Consider the following 21,433-nt stretch of genomic DNA (forward strand, 5'->3'; position numbering starts at 1 on the left):
GGCCAAGCAACAAGATGAGATGCAGTGTGGACTGCACGCACACAGCCACAGCCTCATGCTGAAGCTAGTTCATAGAGAATTTTGGCACTTGTGAGATCACATCTGAAGTACTGTGTCCAGTTTGGGGCTCTCCAGTACAAGAAGAACATCAACAAACTGGAGCGAGTTCAGCAGAGGGACACCAACGTGGCTGGTGGCCTGGAGCATGTGACATATAAGAAGAGGCTGAGAAAACTGGCCATGTTCATCCTGGGTAAGAGTCTGAGAAAGGGAACTAACTTTTTTCTTCAACAGTTATGAGAAGGGATGGAGTCATATTCTTCTCAGTCTTCTCAGCGAAAGGACGAGAAGCCACAGTTACAAGTTACAGGAAGGGAAATTCTAACTAGATATAAGAAAAAAAAAGTTTGCAGTGAGAGTGGTTGAGCACTGGAACAGGTTGTCTAGAGAGCATTGGACAAGGCCCTCGGCAACCTCATCTAACTTTGAGGCTGGTCCTGCTGTAAGCAGATGGTTGGATGCCTGGACTGCAGGACCTCCAGAGGTCCATTCCTGCCTAAATTTTTCTGTGATTTTATCATTTTAATTTCGCAAAGAAAAGGGAGATGCTTGGCACTGGTTTTGCAAAAAGCAGCAAAAGGGCAAAGCTTCCTGAATGCAGCATAGACCCCAGATTTAGAGAAAATTCATTTGGTGTTGATCAAGGTGCCAAAACTCTAATATACCTGGGTGTCGATCATCATTCTTGACCTAATGTGCATGAAATTGGCCCTGCACATATAAGCAGGTGAAATGACAGCAGTAAAGAAGACAGGCAAGGAAGACTTGAATAAAAAACTGAATTAAGAATTAAAAAAAAAGAAAACTTTATAAAGACAGTTCAGTGATAACATCACAGTCCTGAAAACAAGTGCCATACGTACCTTCATTCCTGCTAATTTCTATGTCAGCAAAGAGTCCAATTTTGATGACTTGCCATAAAAGACCCAAAACTAGGTAAGGCTTCCCTTCTTTCAAGTCTTCAGCTCCAATGTTAACAACATGGCACCCAATGGCTGAAGCAGAGTTCAGGGCCAGGTTCAGATTTTCCTAGAGAAGAAAGAGAACTTCTTAATGATGCAAGAACTAGAGAGCTAAGAGGATGCAGGAAGGGAACACAGATAAAGCTAGTGAAATCAGTGAGCACCGTCACCGTGAATGTCATGGCAAACAGGTCTGCCTGGCTTTGTGCATTCGGAGTGAGGGAGCCCAGAATCTTCTGGGACTACAGGTAAGTTCTGGGTCCCAATGCAAAGACAGAAACAACCTCTCTAGGTAAGATAAAAGGCTCGGGTACCTGGCCTCACCACATCACAAGGCATTGGAGCTCAGAGCATATGTTTATATCCACAGCGATGCTCTGGCACAGTTGTGCTCTCAAAGCCAGGCCTTCCCCATATCCACATTGCCAACACACAAGCACACATTCAAATGCAGCGTTGGCTTCAGCATGGGGCAAACTCTCCTCCACTCAGGCTTGCACGCAAGCAGGACTGAAGGAGCTACAACCCAGTGGATATTTGAAGCTTGGCTCTCCCTAAGCACTATGCAAAAGCCTAATGTACAAATAGGTTACTAGTTGGCAATGTATACGAAAAGCTCATGGTCATAGGACTCAGCATGAATAAACCTATTGAATTTTTAACCTTGCAGTTTAGCCAAGGTGAGAATTGGACAGGCCTGGATATTTTCTGTTTTCAACTTTGGAGCTTGCAGTCTTGGGTTGGAGTGTTCAATGGAAGTAAAGGGATTCTGTAATTCATAGTGAAGGGCACAAAGAAAGTAATGCTACAGGAACGCTATGTTCCTTCACCACTTCCTTCCCTTTTAAAACAAAGGGTATAAAGAAATCTGGCCGAAATGTTTGGAATATTCAAGAAGGCGTCTTAGTAAATAGAGGACAAGTAAAGCCAGCAAAGGAGCCTGGCAAATGCCATTTATCACACAGATCTGCAATTTTTCATGTGAATTTCACCACCACTGGCACGACAGAAAGATTCGATTAGATACAAATTGCAGAGAGACATAGTGTAAATTCTCATAAGTTGGAAAAATTGGAGCATTTCAAATTAATTACCTTTTCTCTACCAGACAGCTGTAAAAGGGTTAAGTTAAAGTGAAAGCTGTATTGATCAAATCATGTCTATATCTGACAGGGATTGATCTGGGCTGCATCACTAAACTATGCTGCTGACCAAAAGGATTAGAACTGAAAAATGTGGTATACAGCACAAAAATCCAATTTAATGGCATCTGAGCTTACTTGAGCCTGGCTAATGTTCCATCTAATCAGAGTAGCTGAGGGCTAAACTGGGTGAGGTTCACATCCATGCCATGTATCTATTTATATTTTATACCTAGATACATAGACACTGCTCATATAAAAACCTCTCTACATATTGCTGTATGAGAAACAGAATAAACTTTAAATAGGTGAAAATTTGCTTTTTGGTCCAATTTTTAAATCATATACATGTGCACATAATAGAAATGAAGAAGGAATTCAGTATTCAAAGCACAAATTGTAAAAGACAGGCAAAAGCTGTGGTTCCATGTCAGACAAGCTGCCCACCACAGCATTTCCTGCAACACAGCAGGTGTGAGTTCAAGTCTACGGCCATGCCACTGATTACCTGCATGATCCTGGGGTATTGTTCGATCTTCTCAGAGCTATTCACACTAGCATTTGTCACCGTATCCTCTAGTTGTTCTTGCATTCATATGGCATCTATCACAAAGGTATCTGAAGCTTTGAACTGGCAACTTTTATACATTGCTTTAAGCACACATACAAACACACTTTGTTTTGGCAGATTACTCATGTTTAAAAAGAAAAACAAATATACATCTTTGCAATAGACAGCTTTGCCTTGTTGTGGTTGGGAGGACCATGATGCCTCTAGCCCTTGCTCTAGTTCCATCAAAGCATCCTAAGTGAAAAAGCAAACAATCTTGTTATGTTTTAATACCTGTATGGTGAATGGGGTGAGTTTCTTTTTGTTGATTGTTCTCTCATCAATGGTATCTGGCACTGAAAAGTTGATCATCTTACTGGAAATAAAAGAAAATACAACAGGAAATGCACTTCTTGCTATACCTGCACTTAGAGCTTTTGTCACCACACTGTAGGACAAGTTAATCAAAGAACTGGAGAGTTTCTGCAGTGGATAGAAAGTCAAAGATAACTACAGATAGTCAGTCTCTTATCTTTTACATATACACAGACCCCCATGCAATACTTTAACAATTCTTTTGGGTTATATACTGAATGTATTGTAAGCATGAGGCCAAGAATACAGTAAGGTGAAGTGGTATAAGAAGTTCATTTTGCAGAAATTCCCATGAAAGCACTCACTATCTTGTGCTGCTTTGTGTGAGCCTCAAGAAGGCTTTGATATAAAATAAAAAAATATATAATATAAATACATATATAAATATAAATATAATATAAATATATATATAATATAAATATTAATATAAATATATATATAAAATATATAAAAAATAAAAACAAGTAACTGGCTCCATCTCATTGCAAGGGCTCTCAGGCAAAGAAAAACACTCACTTAAAATTAAAGCAGCTTTATATTTTTCCAGAGAACAGGAGCAACAAAACTAGCATTATTAAGGGCCTGAATCTGCAAAGATTCATCATGAGTTTAACTGTAAAGCAGCAGCTTCAATTTAGGCAGAGGTGTGAGTTTCTGCAGACTCATGGTCTCCATTTATAAGAACTACGGGTATTATTTACCAAAGTACGATGCCATCACCAACTGCCTGGAAGAGATCATCTGTTTCTGGATTCATTGGGACCACATGTTTACAGTCAGGGTCCTTTTCAAGGGCTTTATTAATCCAGTTGACGAAAGCATACTTTTCTTCCTCTGTGAACACAACATCACATCTGTTAGTTTGCTGTGCAATATCTCAATCATTGTTTTACTTATAAAGGCAGAACTCATGGGGGAAAAGACTCTCCTGAATAGGATTGTGACCAGCCAATGAACCCCTGCAGTGGAAGGAGGCTGTGAGGAGACAGGCAAAGGGTATGTGCTCAGGAAGCCCAAGGAAGACTGTATGGAGTGACTGACCTCAGCTGTTGCAAAGGGAGCCAAACTTCATCTCAACACAAAGGGAACCAGAGGGTAGCCTTTGTTCTAGATAAATGGCTATATCAGCTGAGTAGATCAACCAGCTGTGTAACTGTTCCTCCCCAAGTTAATCAAAAGAATGCAAATATATGTCTTCTTGAGTGAGCCAGACCAGCATGGGGGGTGTATATGTGGCTTAGCCCAATATACAGCATAAAAACTGAACAACAAACAGAAAAAAACTTTAAAGAGAGCAATGGGCTTGAGCTGGTTTCAACCCACATATTCCTTCCCAGTGGCTTAGGACACCTGGCACCATGCTGGTGAACATGTTATAAAGACTGGAATGAAATTCACGTTTCCATTGTGATTCAACTGTACCTTGCAATTGCTGCTAAGTGTAACTTGTACTTGCAATGTTATTTAAATGCATCACTGTATCAGTCTGCTAAATCAAAATCCCATGTAACTTCAAATAAGTAAATTTTGTATTATATATTAAACCCTCCACATGTGGAACATCTGAAAGAACCTGGTCAGAGTGTATTGGACTCTGACAAGGAACATTCAGAGGGCAAAGGGCAGATATTCCCTGTAGTCCAACAAGGCTGTAATGTAGCTATCCTGTGCCAGCAGCAGCCCACACCACCCCCAGTAACTCAGAGAAGATGTCTTCTATGCTTCTGATAGGTGAGGATGCAGTGTCCTCCGCTCTGTCCTTTCCAGGAGAGAGGCAATTCTCCACCTCCATCACTGGAGAAGACAGCGGAGGCTGGGAGCTCCTCACTACGGAGCTGCTTCGGTGAGGCTGGAAAACCGTGGCTGCTCCAAACCTTTGGCTCAGAGACACACCCTGACAGAAACGTTCTGGGGTGTCATGCTCTCTTTAGCAAAAAGGTCAGGAACCATTTGGTTACAGGGGAGTTTACAGGAAAACTGCCAGAGAACTGGTAATCTGTAGTAGGAAACAGTGAAGGATCCTTGCCTTGCCCTTTAAGCAGGGAGAGCTGCGGGCCAGAGGCTGCCTCTGCCTTGCTGAGCCTTTGCTCTGCAGCCGTGCTGGGAGAATTTTCTCTGGGGACAGCAGCTAAGCTGCCTGAAGGTTTCTCCTGCAGACACAGCTCTGTCCACCCCAATACACTGGCACACGCTATTTCTGGCAAAGATCCTGCTCTGATATTTTGTCATCTTCACAACTCTTTGACTTGAATCAGCCTCGCCTGGGCAACTTCTACTGCTACTGAAGCTCATAAAGGCCCGAGCATCTAGCTTTGCACCAAGATAAGGTATAAATGATCTGTAAGAGAATATTTGTTCCTAGTTATGTCAGTATAAGACAGCTGTACCTACCTGAATAAGAGTGTTGTGTGCCAGCACTGGACTGCTCCGAAGTCCCACCAATAGCACAGATCCCCTCCTTTTTATTGATTTGTTTTCGGAATGATTTAGCAACATCATCGCTCTTCAGGCTTTGGAAAATCTTTCAAACACATGAGACAACTTTAAAATTTCAGAGAATTAAACCAAGCTAAAACTGTGAGCTCTTTGGCCATGAGATATGCCCTCCTATCTGCTTTATATATACATTTTTCTGCACAAAATCAAGGACCAACACATCTATCTGCTGTAGTAGAACAGAATCATGCATGGTTTTTATATTTTCAAAGCAGTGAAAAAAGATCAGCTAAGTAACAGAAATGTACATGGTGTGAAACCACAAAGCCCTTGTGTGTGGGAGGAGGGCCTCCGAAAGTTTCAGTTTGGAAAAAAAAGCATGTAAAAATCTATTTCTCCATCCCAAGGGAAATTCCGCTATTTTATCAATTGCTTCTGTCCCACTTCTGAACAAAAAAGGAAGTTTTTTAATAGAAGGAATGTCCCATGAAGTTTTCATTTTCGATCTGTTGAAATATGTATGTAACCATCTAGCCAAAGCATTGTATTTTGTCAATTTATAACTGAAAAATTTCATCCCATTGTGTCAATCAAACCAAAACATATTATGTCTGTTTGGTATACAGCTGCATTCCTCTAATTTGTCCCATTTAACTGCAGGATTTCTAATTTGGTTAACTCATGCTCTCATCTTCTCCAGTGAGTGGAGCTGCTTGGCTGAGCTGTTCCCATGAGACACTAATCATGCCACTCCTATGACATTGTGAATATCCCACAATGTGCCACCTGGCCAGTGAGCCTGGCCTAAAGGAAGGAATAGCCACATGAAGTACCTGAACACCTGCAAAATTGCACTCAGAAGTACTTTTAGGATGATACTTTTTAATGCTGAACTGACTCAAAATAAGATAATGACTTAGTTCATCAAACTACAGTCTTTTGATTTACACAAAACCAGAATTAAAATTAAATCTCTGATTTCACTTTTCTGAATGGATAATGAAAAGGGGGTTGGGAAAACCAAATATTTACTCAAAGAAAAAGTTATTTTTGTGGAAATGATATTCTCAGTCAAAGCAATGTTTTGAATTGAAAATTACCAACTTATTCTGTATTTACAAGTTAGGCTTTTTTTTCCTTCTGTATTTCTTTTTAGAGGCTATTCTCTGAAACAACATTTTACTTACTGAAATAAATTCATCAAAACTGATCTGGCCATCTCCTGTGGTTGTCAAATTCTGAATAAGTTCTCTGACTTTGTATCCTGGGAGAGGGAGATTGGCTGCTTTCAACACATCTGTTAAATCATTAGTGTGGATGAAGCCATTTCCAGTAATATCTGTAAAGATTAAAACAAACATTTAGATTCTGTATCAGTCTAATGAAATTTTCTGCACACAAAAGCTGTTGTCTTTATTTTAACTTAGGAATTGTACGTTCTGTATAAAGATTCACCGCCATTTACACCAAAAATTGGAATCAACATTAAACAAACAAAAAGTTCAGTAATGAATTTACATGTTTTTAGACATATAGTATTACCTTAACAAAGCCAAACTGAAATTTCAGGGTTTAGATATACACAAATATGTAAGCGATTTATAGAGAGATTATACTGTCTATAGAAGAGCTAAAGAAAATTGAGTTGATATGATACCGAGTTATACCTTATACCTGCATATATTCATAGATATAACTTGTCATTTTTGGCCTGTTATCTGCATCTAATATCATCAGAAAATATGTGCTTGGCTGTTTTGAGTTGGCATATGGTTGTGCTTGAAGTCAAAAGCTGTATGTTTCTCTGGGATGGTGCTAACATGGCTAGTCCTGCTGAGCCCACTGCAAGATCCATTAGTGCCAGGGTGGGATTTTAATTTGAAGTGAAGATCACCACTGTGGTTTAAATAGTTCCTTCTTCTCTATTACTTTGTGAAAATCCCCACAAATGAAAAAGGAAATGGACTGTCTAAAAGAAAAGCCCTAGAACCACACATACACTAAATGCTAACAAATGTACGAAGTATGCAAACAGACTGAAAGACTCACAGTGGTTAGAGTGGAATACTCATATTTTCTCTGATCTCTTACAATGGTAGCAATCCTTCACGGCATTTTAACAAATGGTGCTAAATATACACTAGGGCATGATTTTTCCAAGAAGTGCCTCATATTTCATTGCCTTTCATTTATCTGCGGATCTGGGGAGAGAGACTGTGCCAGTAAGTCTTTAGTACTGGTATTTTTGTTCCAGCAAACTGTAGAACTCTAGATTTTTTAAAAGTAAATGTTCACTATATCTAGGTTTGTTTTGATTTTCTTAAAGAGAACCTTTATGTTTTAAAAGTAGAGTATTTGAATTGTGTGGAGAGTTTCTGCTGATCTATAAAAATATATGAAAAATTTATATTAATGTGTTTCTTGTCCTGCCTCTTGTTCTGCAGTCTTTTTTTCCCCAGCTCAGAGGCAGAGGGGAGCTCAAAGAACTGTGTGCCGATTTCCTGTGTGGTAAGTTGCAGACTGAGTCACTCATTTGCTGCATGCTACAGAAAGACCTAGATACTAATTCGTCAACATCAGTAGCATAGATGAATATATGTTGTAAAGACCATCCTATCCATTTCTGAAATCACATAGCTACAGGATCTGGACTTGGAGAGGGAAAAGCCTGGGAGATGAATGAGGGCTTCCTTCCAGCATTTGACCTGTCAATGCATTGGATACACTGGGCATGCACAATGACCAGATGTTTAAGATTGCCAGCTGGGATTGTTGTGTGCTCAGAAATCAAAAGATCATCACCTGAAGCAGTACAGACAGCTGATTAACATATAATCCCGTGTGGCTGGCAGATCTGCTAATAAAAATAAGTGAGCTGTGAGAAACACAAGGACTTTTTCTTAGAATTGGGAAGACAGTGATGGATCAGCATGACTCTAAGGGAAACAAATCAGATGAGACCTTAAAGGCTCAGAAAGAAAACACACATTTTAAAAATATCTAGGTATTAAAGGGTAACAGTAAAGAGATTGCAAATTTTGTAGTCATTTGCACATTTGCCCACTCCTGACTCTTCTTCTGCAAAAGGAGTATTCAATGTGTTGCACTAAAATAAAAACCTTTTGCCTTCTAAATTATTTGCCAGGAATAAAAAGTACTAGGAAAATACCTTATTCTATTTCTGACATGGTTTTCTGTACGGGTTTCCAAATTATTTCATAAAAGCTGTTACTCATTGTTCCACCATCTCTCTCCAGCGAGAAGAGGCCATTGCTCTACAGCATGCTAATGTGGTTTCATTTAGAAGGTCTGCAGTTGTAGGAAAATGACTTTCAGTGGTTTCTGTGACACAGCAGATTGGTGCTGAAGTAAGCTTCATTTCATCACAGCTGGTCAGTATAGAAAAAACTTCACACTCTGCAGTATCTTTCCTGTTTATTGTACTCACCAACTTTGCTGAAAGCCTCTCTCAGCTCTACCATCTCTTCCTCTGAGAAGTGTGCTGTTGATGCCATTTTTACTTCTCCAAGTGACAGGTCTGCAAAAAGAAAGCACACATTTTTATTTGATGCCTTTTGCTTTTTGCAGTCACAATGGAAAAGAGGCAATGTCATTGTCTCGATCATTTCAAGAGGCATTTGGAATTAACAGCAAGACTCAAAATCTTGGGATGGTTCTTCAGAGCTGACAACCCAGCTCCTGCCTGCATCCAGAGATCTAGTGAAGGGCTCAGTTTTTGAGTATATGAGACATAAAATCCATGTCAGTCCTGCTGTTTTGCCAGGCCCAACTCAAAATTCCAACAGGCTTTTATACTAATTTAATTGGAGTTCAATGCTGCACCTTCTAAGTTTTGTTCCTCATGGAAAAGGCAGACAAAATTGTGCTAGTCATTGTAATTCCCACATTGCAAACACAGTCCAGCATAGTTGAAGGTGTTCTTCAGGGAACATGGGTGAAGGTACAACCTGCTGCCATGGAGAGACGCTTAGGTGCCCCATTCGCAATGTGCAGCATATACTCTCAGAACCAATTTCTGTCTTGCCATTCACAAAACATATTTCTTCAGTTTAGGATAAAGTGGCAGAAAAGTGGCAGGTCTTTCTTCTGTCTGCTTCCTGAGCTCTGGATTGGAATTAAACCTCTGAGGGATATTTGTCCTGCCCTTCTTTGGATATTTAAGTGAAGAGCTGGTCACCTGAGCCCCTTAGGTAGCTGATGGAGGGGGACAGCTTCCTTTCAAAAGCGTTCCACAGCACCAAGTTAGGCTCTCCAGAGGCCGACTTTCCTGACTGTGAACAGAGTTTAGGGAGGAGCCCCCTCAAGGTACCAAAGTTAGTGTCTAAAGCTAGGTAGCTCTTCAGCAATGGAGGGCTGGAAAGAATTTTCCAGCCTTTCCTCTCTTCAAAGCCGTAAGACAGGAGAAAGGATTAGCTCACACGTACCCACATTTTGACTATTAAGAATGGTGCCTAGAAAGGGAAGGTTTACTTCCATCACGTAATACAGTACCAGAAGATGCACATTACACCACTCTGCTTTTTACCCCACCTTGTGTCCCTTACATCTATTCATGCCGAAAACTCTTCAAGACTCTATTAGTCTGTATTTGTGAGAATGACTCTAGTGTCCTGTGTTTCTTTACATATTAATTAACCACACAGCTATCTAAATGGAATAGAATAGAAACCTGAATTAGGCCTGGAATGCAGTTGCTGTAGTTGCAATATTTAAATTAAAAAAAGAAAAAATCCAGAAATATGTTATTCTCAGACTAGAAACATCATTGCATCATGGAGGCTCAGATTCCAAACTTTCTATAAAGATATACAGAGAGGATTTTAAAAATGACAGATTTGCTATAGCCCTCTACAAACACACAGAGCTGTGCACAACTTATCTGAGCTTCAGGTGTAATGCTCTCCTGAACTTACGCATTGATTCCTTCTATCAGTGGGCTTTGGTATAGAAAGAGAACCATTACGAAAATGGAGCTGAAATTGCCCAAAGGCAATGTCACATGGTTGGTGGTTTCGCCTGCTGTCTCCCTGTAGTATCACGCCTTATCTCCGCATCACTGCAATTTTGGGGTAAGGACTAAAAACAGCTTCCAGAGAAAAATCTGTTCGCTCATTCCCACTTTCATAAGTGGAGAATAACAGCATAGTACATAATACGTTTGCCTGAGAGCCCCTGTGCAGTTTTCAGCATGAGGGAGCTTGTGATTGCTACTGAAATCCCAATCAAATATTAAAACTGGTTCTAACCACCACACTTTAAAGTATTATCTGTAAAAATCACTGTGATCCACTAGCAATGTGGGTTATGTATTTTGGGGTAAAATGAGAGAGAGTTTACCCCATAGTCTGTTTTCTTCCCAAGTCTGCTGTTCTGTATATAAACTGCCTGTTTTGCTTAGGTTATTAAAAATAAAGGATGTCTAGGCAAACAGATACCCATAGTCTTCCTCCTTCAACCTGATATGTTTCCTGTCTCTGATTCCTCAATACTTATCTCTTAATGTTGTATGGGTGCATTTTTTTGGAGCATGTGGATTACCCAAAAAGCACCTGGAAGCATGAAAATATTGCAGTGCTATCATCAAGAAAATCCATATTCCATTGCAGTCTACCCATTTTATCAAGCAATGTAATTTGCAACACAACCTTTAATACTATTAAGGCTTTTCTAGAGAATAACAGATAAGAAACACCACAGATTGTTGCCTGTAATGCTACTTTTGTGAAGAGTTTTATAACCTCCGGAAAAATTTATCACCAACATAAATTGGACTTTTTTAATTGCTTAAGAGGTTGTGGCCTTCTATTCCAGTAACTTACTGATCTCTTAAATACAGAGAATCCTATTAATATTATATATTTACATATGAGTGTGTATGTGTGTGTGTGTGTATACACATAATGCATATATGGACAGGCCTAAGGTTTTGCTGTAACATGCTCTTCTGACATCTTTTGAGGAGTCAATATTAGCTACTCTTTTGTAAAGACACACTCAGTAGGGAAATTACATGAAAACATGAAACTACAATCTCAGTGCAAGAACTGGACCTAGATCACTCAAGAAGTAGTTGTACTTGGACCATGAAGCCATTTTTACTGTCTGCTCTGCCACACTACTGAGCTGGATTTTTTTCCGTATTTTCAGTCTCTTGGTATCTTCTGATTTCAGCCAGTCAGTGCCAGCATCTAACATCATGTGGTATTGCAGACAAAAAAACTTACTCTCTACTTAGGCAGTGGAAAGATTCAGACAGGCATGTTCCACCAGTAAATCCCAAACTGCCATCCGCACAACTCCATCACAGCCCTTTCAGCAGGTCAAATCGCCTCTCCTCTCCCTGGGGGTTTGACACTGCTGCCCATCAGAGTACATCTGCCACGTAAAATCTGCATCAGCTACAAAATCCCCTTACAACCATGACCCCTACATGGTTTCAGGATTATGTCTAATCCCAGTTTTGGCAATGGACTGCAATAAAGGCAAGGGAAGAAATGAAAGGCTTCCCTGCAGGTCTTCTGGGCTCGCCTGCAGCCAGAATCCCTTCTGTTAAGTATACATGAAAACCCTCAAATTTACACTGGGCTAATCAAACCCAGAATTTTCAGAGTAAAGATTTCAGAGTAATCCACAATTAAAAATCACTGTCACTTCTGAAATTGTTTAAGCAGTAGAACAAAGACAGGAAAATCAAGAGAGAGCAGGAGTTGTAAAAGTCTGGGGCTTTAGCAACACACAGCAAAAACGAGCAAATCCACTTTTAAAAAAGCTGCTGTTCTGTATATAAACTGCCTGCTTTGCTTAGATTATTAAAAATAAAGGACGTCTAGGCAAACAGCAACGTAAAACGCATCTGGATAATAGTGTGGGACATCAGGCCCAATATTTTCCTTCTGATTTTATCAGCCAAGAGTGGAGTCATCTGCTGCTAGAGGTCAAACACTTCCAGCACTTCATTATCCTCAATGCAAGCTGAAAATACCTCGGATATCCCATCAAGCACCCAACAACCCTAGCTGCATTATCCAGTCACTGATAACCCACAAGCCATTGTAAATATACACTACCATTCGGTTCTCCAAAGTATCTGCAAAATCAGTTAGACAACACAAATACAGAGAAGCAAATGTGGAGGACAGTACAACAGCGAAAGCGAGCATGTGGAGATCACAGGCACTATCAGCAAAGGGAAAAATAGCTGATGAAGGCCAGGCAATGGACAAGGACAAGAAGCAGAGAGAGAAGCAGGGCAGAGAGGGAAGCATGAATGAGGGAAGCATGAATGAGGGAGGTGAATTTGAGAGTGAACAAATAATAACTACATCAGCACAAATGAGATTTCAAGGTCATCAGCAGCTGGGAGGAAGGATCTTGAACTTGGCTTGATAGAAGATCAGTGAAAGAACTGAAGTGCCTTATAGAGAAAGAGATGAAAGTCAGCACGTGCTTGGATACAGAGGCAGGATGCACGGGTCAGAGCAAGAAAGACAGTGGAGCTGCCAACAAGAAAGAAATGGGAGGTAATAAAAATTTAGAAGGAAAATAAAACACTCTTTTAGACAGGCTGAGTTTCAAATGGCATCAGATTATAAATTGCATAGATGTGACACTTGTTTTGTTTGCCAAACAGCATAAGCCTGATACTGCACACACACACAAAAAAAGTTGTGCAAATACACTCCTTGCTCAACAGGCAAATATTGACTTATACATTCATGTAAAAAATGGTCTCACTCAAGGTGCTGCAAATGGTAACAAATTTGTGCTAAAAAGTGAAGCATTCTCTTTCCTGATCTCATACGCAAAATAACACATTATATGTATTAAGAGATCTAATAAAAAACTATTTTCTGTCTGGAATATAATGGAAACACTAAAACAATCTCAAAACTGAATGTTAATACTAAATTGAAACACAGCAATATGTATGTTCTTTCATCTCTTTTGATTTTGAAGCCATAGTCTGAGAAGCTGCCTTGTTATGTATTACTTGGCAAAGTGTACACTCAGGATGCAATATAAATAATAAATGGCAAAGTCATTAAAAACCTAAAGGCTTCCATGACTTGTATTAAATGGTTATCTTGTTTCATATTTTCCTCCACTTCTCTGGTGTTTAAGCTTTATTACAGGCAAGACAATGAAAACCCTGAAGATGTGAAACTGCACTTTAGAGCTAGACATAAAGTTGTACTTCTCTCCAAAGCAAAAAAGCAAATTTCATGAGGCAACATTACACTTCACAAACATATATTTATGTGGTCAGGATCAACCTAGCAGTGAATTTGGTGCTGAGAAATTTGAATAAATGGCTTTCAGGGCTTTCTTTTGTTAATGCATTAGTATTTTGTTAATGTTACAGTAACCCCTCCGAGCTGTCACAGAGTGATCAGATAAAGGACTGTGTGTGTGTGTTTCCTGTCACATACATTTCCCTATTTCTTCTGCCATCTTTCCTTCCAGCTTGTTTATTCCTTCTGAAAGTGATGAAACACCAGCATTTCACTCTTGCAAAACAGAGCAGTTAGAATTGCATCGTGAAACACAAGACTTTGTGTCCACCTCTACGCACAAAACTGCCTTTTCCTTCATGGCTCCAGTTCCTTTTCTTTTCTCTTTCTTATCTCATCCTCAAAATCCAGTTTTCCAAAAGCCTGGCTTTCCGTTAGGGTTATGGAATGCTTCCCTAGCTCCTTCCTGAATGAGTATGTCTTTTCCAGCTGATTTCAAAAAGAGATCACCAGAAGTCCTCTCCCGGCACACAGACCGCCCTGCCAGCGAGCAGAAATAAGAGAAATGCCACCAGAACTGAGTAAAAACCCTTGTGATAAAGCTGAAGTGTTCTTGCAGATCAGAAAATAAACGGGAGTAGCCAGCACCTCCTGCGTATTCTTTTTTCTGGTTTTATTTGATAAATTCTTCTTGCATCCTTGGGACCCTGCTCATCCCTGCTCACTCATCAGAATGCCCCGAGAGGATATTCCTTCCCAGAAATATTTCCGTCTGTCTCTCTCTTGTAAATGTCCTCACAGAAAAGTCCATATACCCCCTAAAACTGCCACCACCGTTTCTGTCTGTATTTTCTGTTCAAATGGTGCATCTCTAACAGCATATTTTCTATATTATGGAAGGGCTAAGAAGGAGATAAGAAAGGAGAAGAATTTATGGGTTCAGCCCTTACAAACATTTTCCTTATGGAGAAAAATGTCAGTTCTGCTCTTGCTAAGGAGAGAGAAAAAGACAAATTATTCCGTGGATCTTGTGTTGAAAGAAGAATCTGTGTTACAAACACAACATTGCAGGCTAAAAGTTCCTCAATTTTAAAGTTTCATCTTGTGCTCATTGGCAAAAACAACTTTAATTTCTTTAAACTTCATATTCTAAAAAAGGGTAAATGACAGAGGCAAAGTCATCTTGCAGACAATCAGCAAAGTGTATTTTTTCACGTAATCCAAAATAGGCTGCTTCCCAATTACACTTCATATTCTTAGTGTACTTGCCATTGTTATATTTTTCTCTCGTATATTTATGAGAGAGAAAGGTTTCTCTCTCTCATATTTATATCTCTCACATATATTTATCTGTTGTTATTGCTAAATTCTAATCAAGATAACATGCTTGTGACCACACTACTAGCAAAATAATCCATACTGGACTCACAGCAAAGCAGGAGAGTAGCGTTAACACTTTAAAATTCCCCAGAGTTTCTGCCAGTTTGGAAGTAGTGACAATTTGTAGTGATGGCTTCAGGGAATTCAGTTATCTTAGACAGACAAACATTTCCATCAATGTCAGAGCTTACAGTCAGATTGCATGGACATTTAGTTGTGGGGCCTAGTAGGATTTTTTTCCACTAATGACATAAAATAAAAACCTGAATCCATGTCTCATGGTTCCTCTTCCTCCTTCCTTGCTGGTTAGTTACACGACTAGCCAGCTGCTTACCTTGGCTGATGGCATTAGCAAGCATCATTGAGTTTTGAACCACATGTCAATTTAGATGCATTTAGATGCACTTCTTATATAACAACTTTGAAAATCTCTGAAGAAGCACAAAGAATTACAACATCTTTGAACAGGTGAGATGATGCATAAAAATGTTCATTTTTCAAGTTATGCACTCAGTGGCATGAATATTTGCCTATTTAAATAGCTAGACACACACATTGAAAACCTTTTTTTCTAATTTCCTCAAAAAATCCTAAGCTAGACAAAACCGTACTTGGCTCTACTACTGATGTACAACTTGGGTATTACAATGGCTTCAGTCTGGTTAGGATTTTGTTGTTTAAATCAGCACACACAAAAAAAGAGGAATCTTTCTGAAGTTACAGCAAATAGTTCCTCCCTGGTACATGTTAGGGATCCACAATTTAGCTCACAATAAATGACAATCTTTGTCATAAAGACACTTTAAAAGACAACTTCCTGCACTAGCAAAATCTCACTTTGTCTATAGGCACTGGAATTGTTAAGCTTCTGTGCTTCATGTATTATATTTCATACAGAATCAGAAGACACACAGAAAAAGGACATTTATCACTGTTCAGAAAGCAACATGGTGATGCTCCATGAGTTATTTTCTTAATGTTCCCTTTTATGAAGGACCTTATTTTTCAGTGCAGTGCCTGGGCCCTAAATCAAATATGAGTCAACAGGCCTTAGGAGGGGAAAATCCACAGAATTTGTAGAGGAATGGAGATTTCTTTCCAATATACTCAGCAGTAGGGACTGCCAACCCTTCAGGGAAACTAAGCCACTAAAGATGCAGAGCTGTGAACTCTTAAATGCAGTCCTTATGTGTCTTTTATCTGTCAAATATACCATACCAGGAAGACAGCCTACAAAATGCTTCCTGTAGTAATATGTGCATATTGTTTTCTAGGTCGGTCTACTGAATTTTTTTTAAAAAAAGCATTTTTGTTGATCCAGTACATTCTAGATTTTTTTTTTTTCTGTTGAGTCACTTACCTTTTCTCTCCCTTTTCAAACACCAGGTAGCTTTTAAATGAAAATGTTCTGGAATGAAAACTGAAATTGAACAGTTGGATTCTCAAATGCTTTCCAGTGATGGTTTTTCTCCTTTTTTTTTTTTTTTTTTTTTTTTTTTTTTTTTTTTTCCAAAGCCAGTTTTCAAATCAAGCCAGTTTTCCAAACAGTTTCAGTCCTTCAGCAAATTTCCTATTTGGTACGAAACGGTCAGCCCCCCCCCAGTTCCACCTCCGTTGGCTAAGGCAGGCGAGGAAGAGGACGCTCGTCAGAGGCATGCTGGATACTGGTACGAGGAGCTCCTCCACAGTTGCCACATCATGACCAGGGACAGAAAACCCTCAGGCAGACAGATAAAAGCCTCACTCCTCATTCCTATTCAAGTAGTCGCCATACTGCAACACGGCAGCAAAAGAGCTGATCGCAAAGTACTGACTCAGTTCAAATTTACTGAGAAAGCAGCACAGGTTGAAGCCTTTGAAATACTACTGTGCAGTAGGAGGGTATCTTTGGGATGACCAGATGCTCAGTCACAAAGCTTGGCCTAGACTGTGCCATTACAGCCCAGATCGTGCTGAGAAAACAGCAGAAAATTCAGCATCTTCTCTCACCCGCACCCACGTGGGGATGCGAGTGAGGGCGGGTGAGGTGGTGGCCCTACTTTCCCTGGGCACTCTGCCTCTGCAGCGCCCATCGCGCGCGCCCACCCATGCCCGAAGCCCTCGTCTTGGGGCGCACGGCACATCCTCTTCTTGTTCTCACTGTTTTGGCTCCTGCAGGGCCATTTGCCATCATCTCCACGCTGGCGGCCCGCAGCCCCAAGGAAGGCTGCCAGCACCCGCCACAGGAAACGGCAGCTTCGGAGGCGGTCAGCCGTGCCAACCACCACGAGAAAGATGTCACTGCCGGGAATGCATTGCAGCTAGCAACTTAAAAATGGTCTCAATTTAACAGAGAGCAAACCCCTGGCAGCCTCTTTTCTCTTTGAACAATTTATTTCCCAGCCTACAGCCTTCCTCTGATAAATGAAAAAAATGTCTGTTTTACCACACCATGGCTAATGTAGAACCACATACTCCATCTTAGAGCACAACTGGATTTAGTATGCTAAATGCAGACTGCTTTTTTTGATAAATATTTTTCATTTTGACAGAAATTTTACATTTTGTGTCAGCATTTCACTGGATTCTACTGTTTTGCAGGAAAGAGATGACAGGATCAAAATCAGCTAAATTTCTGAATGTACTGTACTTTCTTAATCCATCTCCCCTTCCTTCCCCTTTACTCAGCTTCTCTCTAAAGTTCTTTCATACTTTAAAGAATATATAGTGGTAACTTTTACTGCAGGATTTCCATCAGAATGTCTCATGACTATGCTTCATGCTTAACAGCTGAATTTTAGGCTGCTCATGACTGAAATCAGTAGGGAACAGTATTAAAAAAAATTGGTAGCATAACGTAACATTGTGAAATGCATGGTAGATTTTGTGAGCAGGGAGAGAGAAGAAATACCACTAGACTTGTTGAAAAACAATGATTTTTATACATTATCTCAAACTTGTTATAACCATAACAGTCTTCAGACAAAATGCTTAACAGATTTCAGCTGAGGAAGCATATTCAAAAACATGAACAGTACAACCCTTGCTCCTTTTTTGACCTATTGTGTGAGCACTTTCTTCAGCTTCTGTGCTAAATCAATCTGGGTATCATGGGCAGAGCTGATGCAGAAATCCCCGTTCCCGCTATCAGCATGCAAGCAGGTATTTCCCAGTCCCTCCTGATTCTTAACAACCCTCTTTGATGGAGTTTCCCAGCAAGGAGAGGGGTTTCTGCATGCCCTGTGGGCTCAGGCCCATCTCCGATCCCCTCTCCAGGCCCTCTCCAGCTCCAGAGAGCGAACCGCTCTTGCATGAGAAGCAAGAAACAGGGAAGACATTTACATGTTAGAGTCTCCACATGACAGATTTAAGGGTGTGATCTGCTTTTATCAAGATATTCAAACAGTCATCTCATGAGCACCCATCTGCACGCTAATGCCACAACCATCTCATTTGCCATTTGTTTGGAGATTGTCTTTACTTGGTATTTGCAACGGTGACAGGATTGTCTTCACTTGATATTTGCAACAGTGACGGGTCAAGCGGCTAATGCTTTCTGTGGCTTCAGCTACACTAACAAAGACCTGAGGTCCTATTTGTTTGAAAAGCAAAGTTGCTCACAGACTTAAGGGTCAATTGTACAGCCAGTGTTTAACTTGAATGTGCTTACTGAAGAAACCACTACCTAAAAAAACAGCAAAGTCTACCGCTCTTAGAGAGCAGAAAGATAAGCCTGAAGGTCCACGTTCATATACTACCTCCTATATTTCTGTAGAACATAATGTCTCCTGGAGTACCATGACATTTGCAAGTCACAGTTCATCTACAGCTTGAATTAAAGTCCCAAAGAAGTCAAGGGACAGCTCTGACCAGCTTCAACAGTCAAGATCTTAAAAAACAAATACAGTGTTAGGACCACCTCATATCACTGATTTTTAAGCAAAAGCCTCTACTACAATCAGTGTGGTCAAAAATTACAATCAGTGACATTTGGCTCCAAACCTATGGATCAGTTTGATTGTCTGAAAAGTGATATTACATTTATAAAAGTCTAATATGCAATGTCCTAACAGGCAGCACAGTATATTGTAAACAATATGGGCTGAAATACATTAGCTTTAAAAATCAGTCTTTTCATCACTGGAATTAGAATTATCCTATCACAAGCATCCACTCTGCAATCCAAATAACTGCTCAATACTTTTTCACACCCTGCCAAGGTAACCAAATGCCAGCAAATTGAAATTTAAAGGCTACCACTCTACTCAGTCAAATACCACTTTAACCAGTTAAATCTGACAAATGCTTTCCTGAAGGTCTGTAGAAATACTACGCACAGAACAATTGCAAAATATTTCATGCTAATACAGAGCCTGCACTTCTTTTTCATGTCGACCACAATTTCCTGTGCAGTTAAACTACTCATAAGCTCAGTGAAGGTGGTTTGCTGAAAAACAGCAGGTGCTCTGAACTTACCTTGTGGTCTCAAACTGTGGGTCCAAACGGTCAAAGCAACTGTGTGTCAGTTGCAACTCCAATGGAAAGGAGGGAACTTAAAAAAAAATAAAACTTATTGTAGGTTGGGAAACTACAAAAGCAGTATGTTGAAACAGGTCGCTGCGTGCGTAGGAAAATGTTCCTTTTCTGAAGAGCAGCTAGTCAAGCCCAGGACTGTAAGCCCAAGACTGAGCCCAGTGAGGGAAGTGACTAGTGACAAAACGTCATAGTGAAATAGGTTTTGTCTTTATAAGGAAATTTAGCATTCTCTGGTCTCCCTCCCTCATCACCTCGTTACTCATAGAACAGGTCCACTGACATGCACCACTTCCTCTTTCTTTCTTTTACTCCTCTAGTTCCTTTCTCTCTCACTAAATACATGTGTGCACACACTCACATACTTTTATGCTGTATTATGCTTATCTTTCACAATAAAACCAGTTACATTTTAGAATCACAGAATAATCAAGGTCTTATTCCAGCCCCCTGCTTAAAGCAGGGCCAGCTGCAAAGTTAGGTCAGGCTGCTCAGGGTGGTGTCTCCAGGGATGGAAGTTGCTCAGCACCTCTGGGCAACCTGTGCCAATGTTTGGCTGTCCTCGCTGTGAAAACTTTTATCCTTATATCTAATTGGAATTTCCCTTGCTGCAACTTGTCACCATTCATTCTCATCCTTTCAGTGTGCACCTCTGAAGAAAGTCTGGCTCCATCTTCTCTACAAGCTCCCATTATGCAGTTTTAGACAATAAGATCCCCATCAGCTCTCTCTCCTCCAGGCTAAACAAGCCCAGGTCTCTCCACCTCTCCTCTCAAATCGTGTGCTCCAGCCCTCTGACCATCCTGCTGGCTCTCTACAGTTTGCCAATGTCTTCCTTCCATTGGGGAGCCTCCAACAGAACACAACTACTCATGCAGCCTCACACATGCCAAAAATGTCAAGGATATCCTTCCCAGGAATACTGAGGCTAAAGTGTAAAGTCATTAAAATGGATGCAAACATTAGACTTAACAGAACTGAAAACACAGCATCAATTTACGAAAGTGATTCATCATCTCTGTGGGGATTTTAAGTAATGTCCTGCCTTAAGAGCAAAATTTTCACCAATTTCCATGGGGAGAGGAATCATCCTTTAGCTTTTTAAATAACTTTTCTTATGACTCTTACCTCTGAAAATATACAGCTGAAAAAAGTAGCTTTCATGAAAAACCTGTGACACATCATTCACCAAATCAGCTGAACTATCACCTACATGCTGATACAGAGAACTTCAAGGAAAACCTTTTCATAAATAAGACCTCACAGTTAAGATCCCATGAATTTGACCACTCTGAGCACCGTGTTCCAGGGAAAATGGGGCAAAGAGTTTGAGATTAACTGAAAGGTACAAAATGCTAAAAGGGTTGGAATGCCCTTCCTGATACCCATAGCCAAAATGTACAAAAACACAGAAGATGGATAATTCCCCTGGTATCCTGCGTACCCAAAAAGCAGCTGGGTGTCTTGTTCCTGCTACTCCTTATTGAAGACTCCTCCTAAACTTTGTTGCTCTGATGGTTAAAAACTCCTGATTTCCAACCTATAGTTACCTAAGGTAAGGAATGGGCTTAGCAAAAGCTACAGCATTCCCACGCTAAATGTTAAATGTATATGCCATATGAACTCTTGAATGAACAATACCCCAGTGAGCTTTTATTCTATTTTTTTGTATCTAGTGATCGGTCGGAGCCCTCAGGCATAATATTGAAACCCTTTAAACATTTTTGTTAGAACTGGAATTACAATTTGTATGATGAAGTACGC

At 40.2% G+C, this 21,433-nt stretch overlaps 1 protein-coding gene across 1 annotated transcript in view; it reads right to left on the reverse strand.

Annotated features, from left to right (window-relative positions):
* Positions 1–19,849, reverse strand: part of LCP1 (lymphocyte cytosolic protein 1) — a 32,092-nt gene extending 12,243 nt beyond the window's left edge. The window contains exons 1-7 of the mRNA XM_026108487.2: positions 19,613–19,849; positions 8,974–9,063; positions 6,713–6,864; positions 5,481–5,610; positions 3,791–3,923; positions 3,009–3,090; positions 924–1,089 (exon numbers count right to left, since the gene is read on the reverse strand). Of these exons, the coding sequence (XP_025964272.1) occupies positions 924–1,089; positions 3,009–3,090; positions 3,791–3,923; positions 5,481–5,610; positions 6,713–6,864; positions 8,974–9,040 (730 nt within the window). The 5' untranslated portion in view covers positions 9,041–9,063; positions 19,613–19,849. The remainder of the gene's footprint in view (positions 1–923; positions 1,090–3,008; positions 3,091–3,790; positions 3,924–5,480; positions 5,611–6,712; positions 6,865–8,973; positions 9,064–19,612) is intronic.
* Positions 19,850–21,433: the final 1,584 nt, after the last annotated feature.

This window comes from Dromaius novaehollandiae, chromosome 1 (assembly GCF_036370855.1).
Source record: "Dromaius novaehollandiae isolate bDroNov1 chromosome 1, bDroNov1.hap1, whole genome shotgun sequence".
NCBI classification, from domain to species: Eukaryota; Metazoa; Chordata; class Aves; order Casuariiformes; family Dromaiidae; genus Dromaius; species Dromaius novaehollandiae.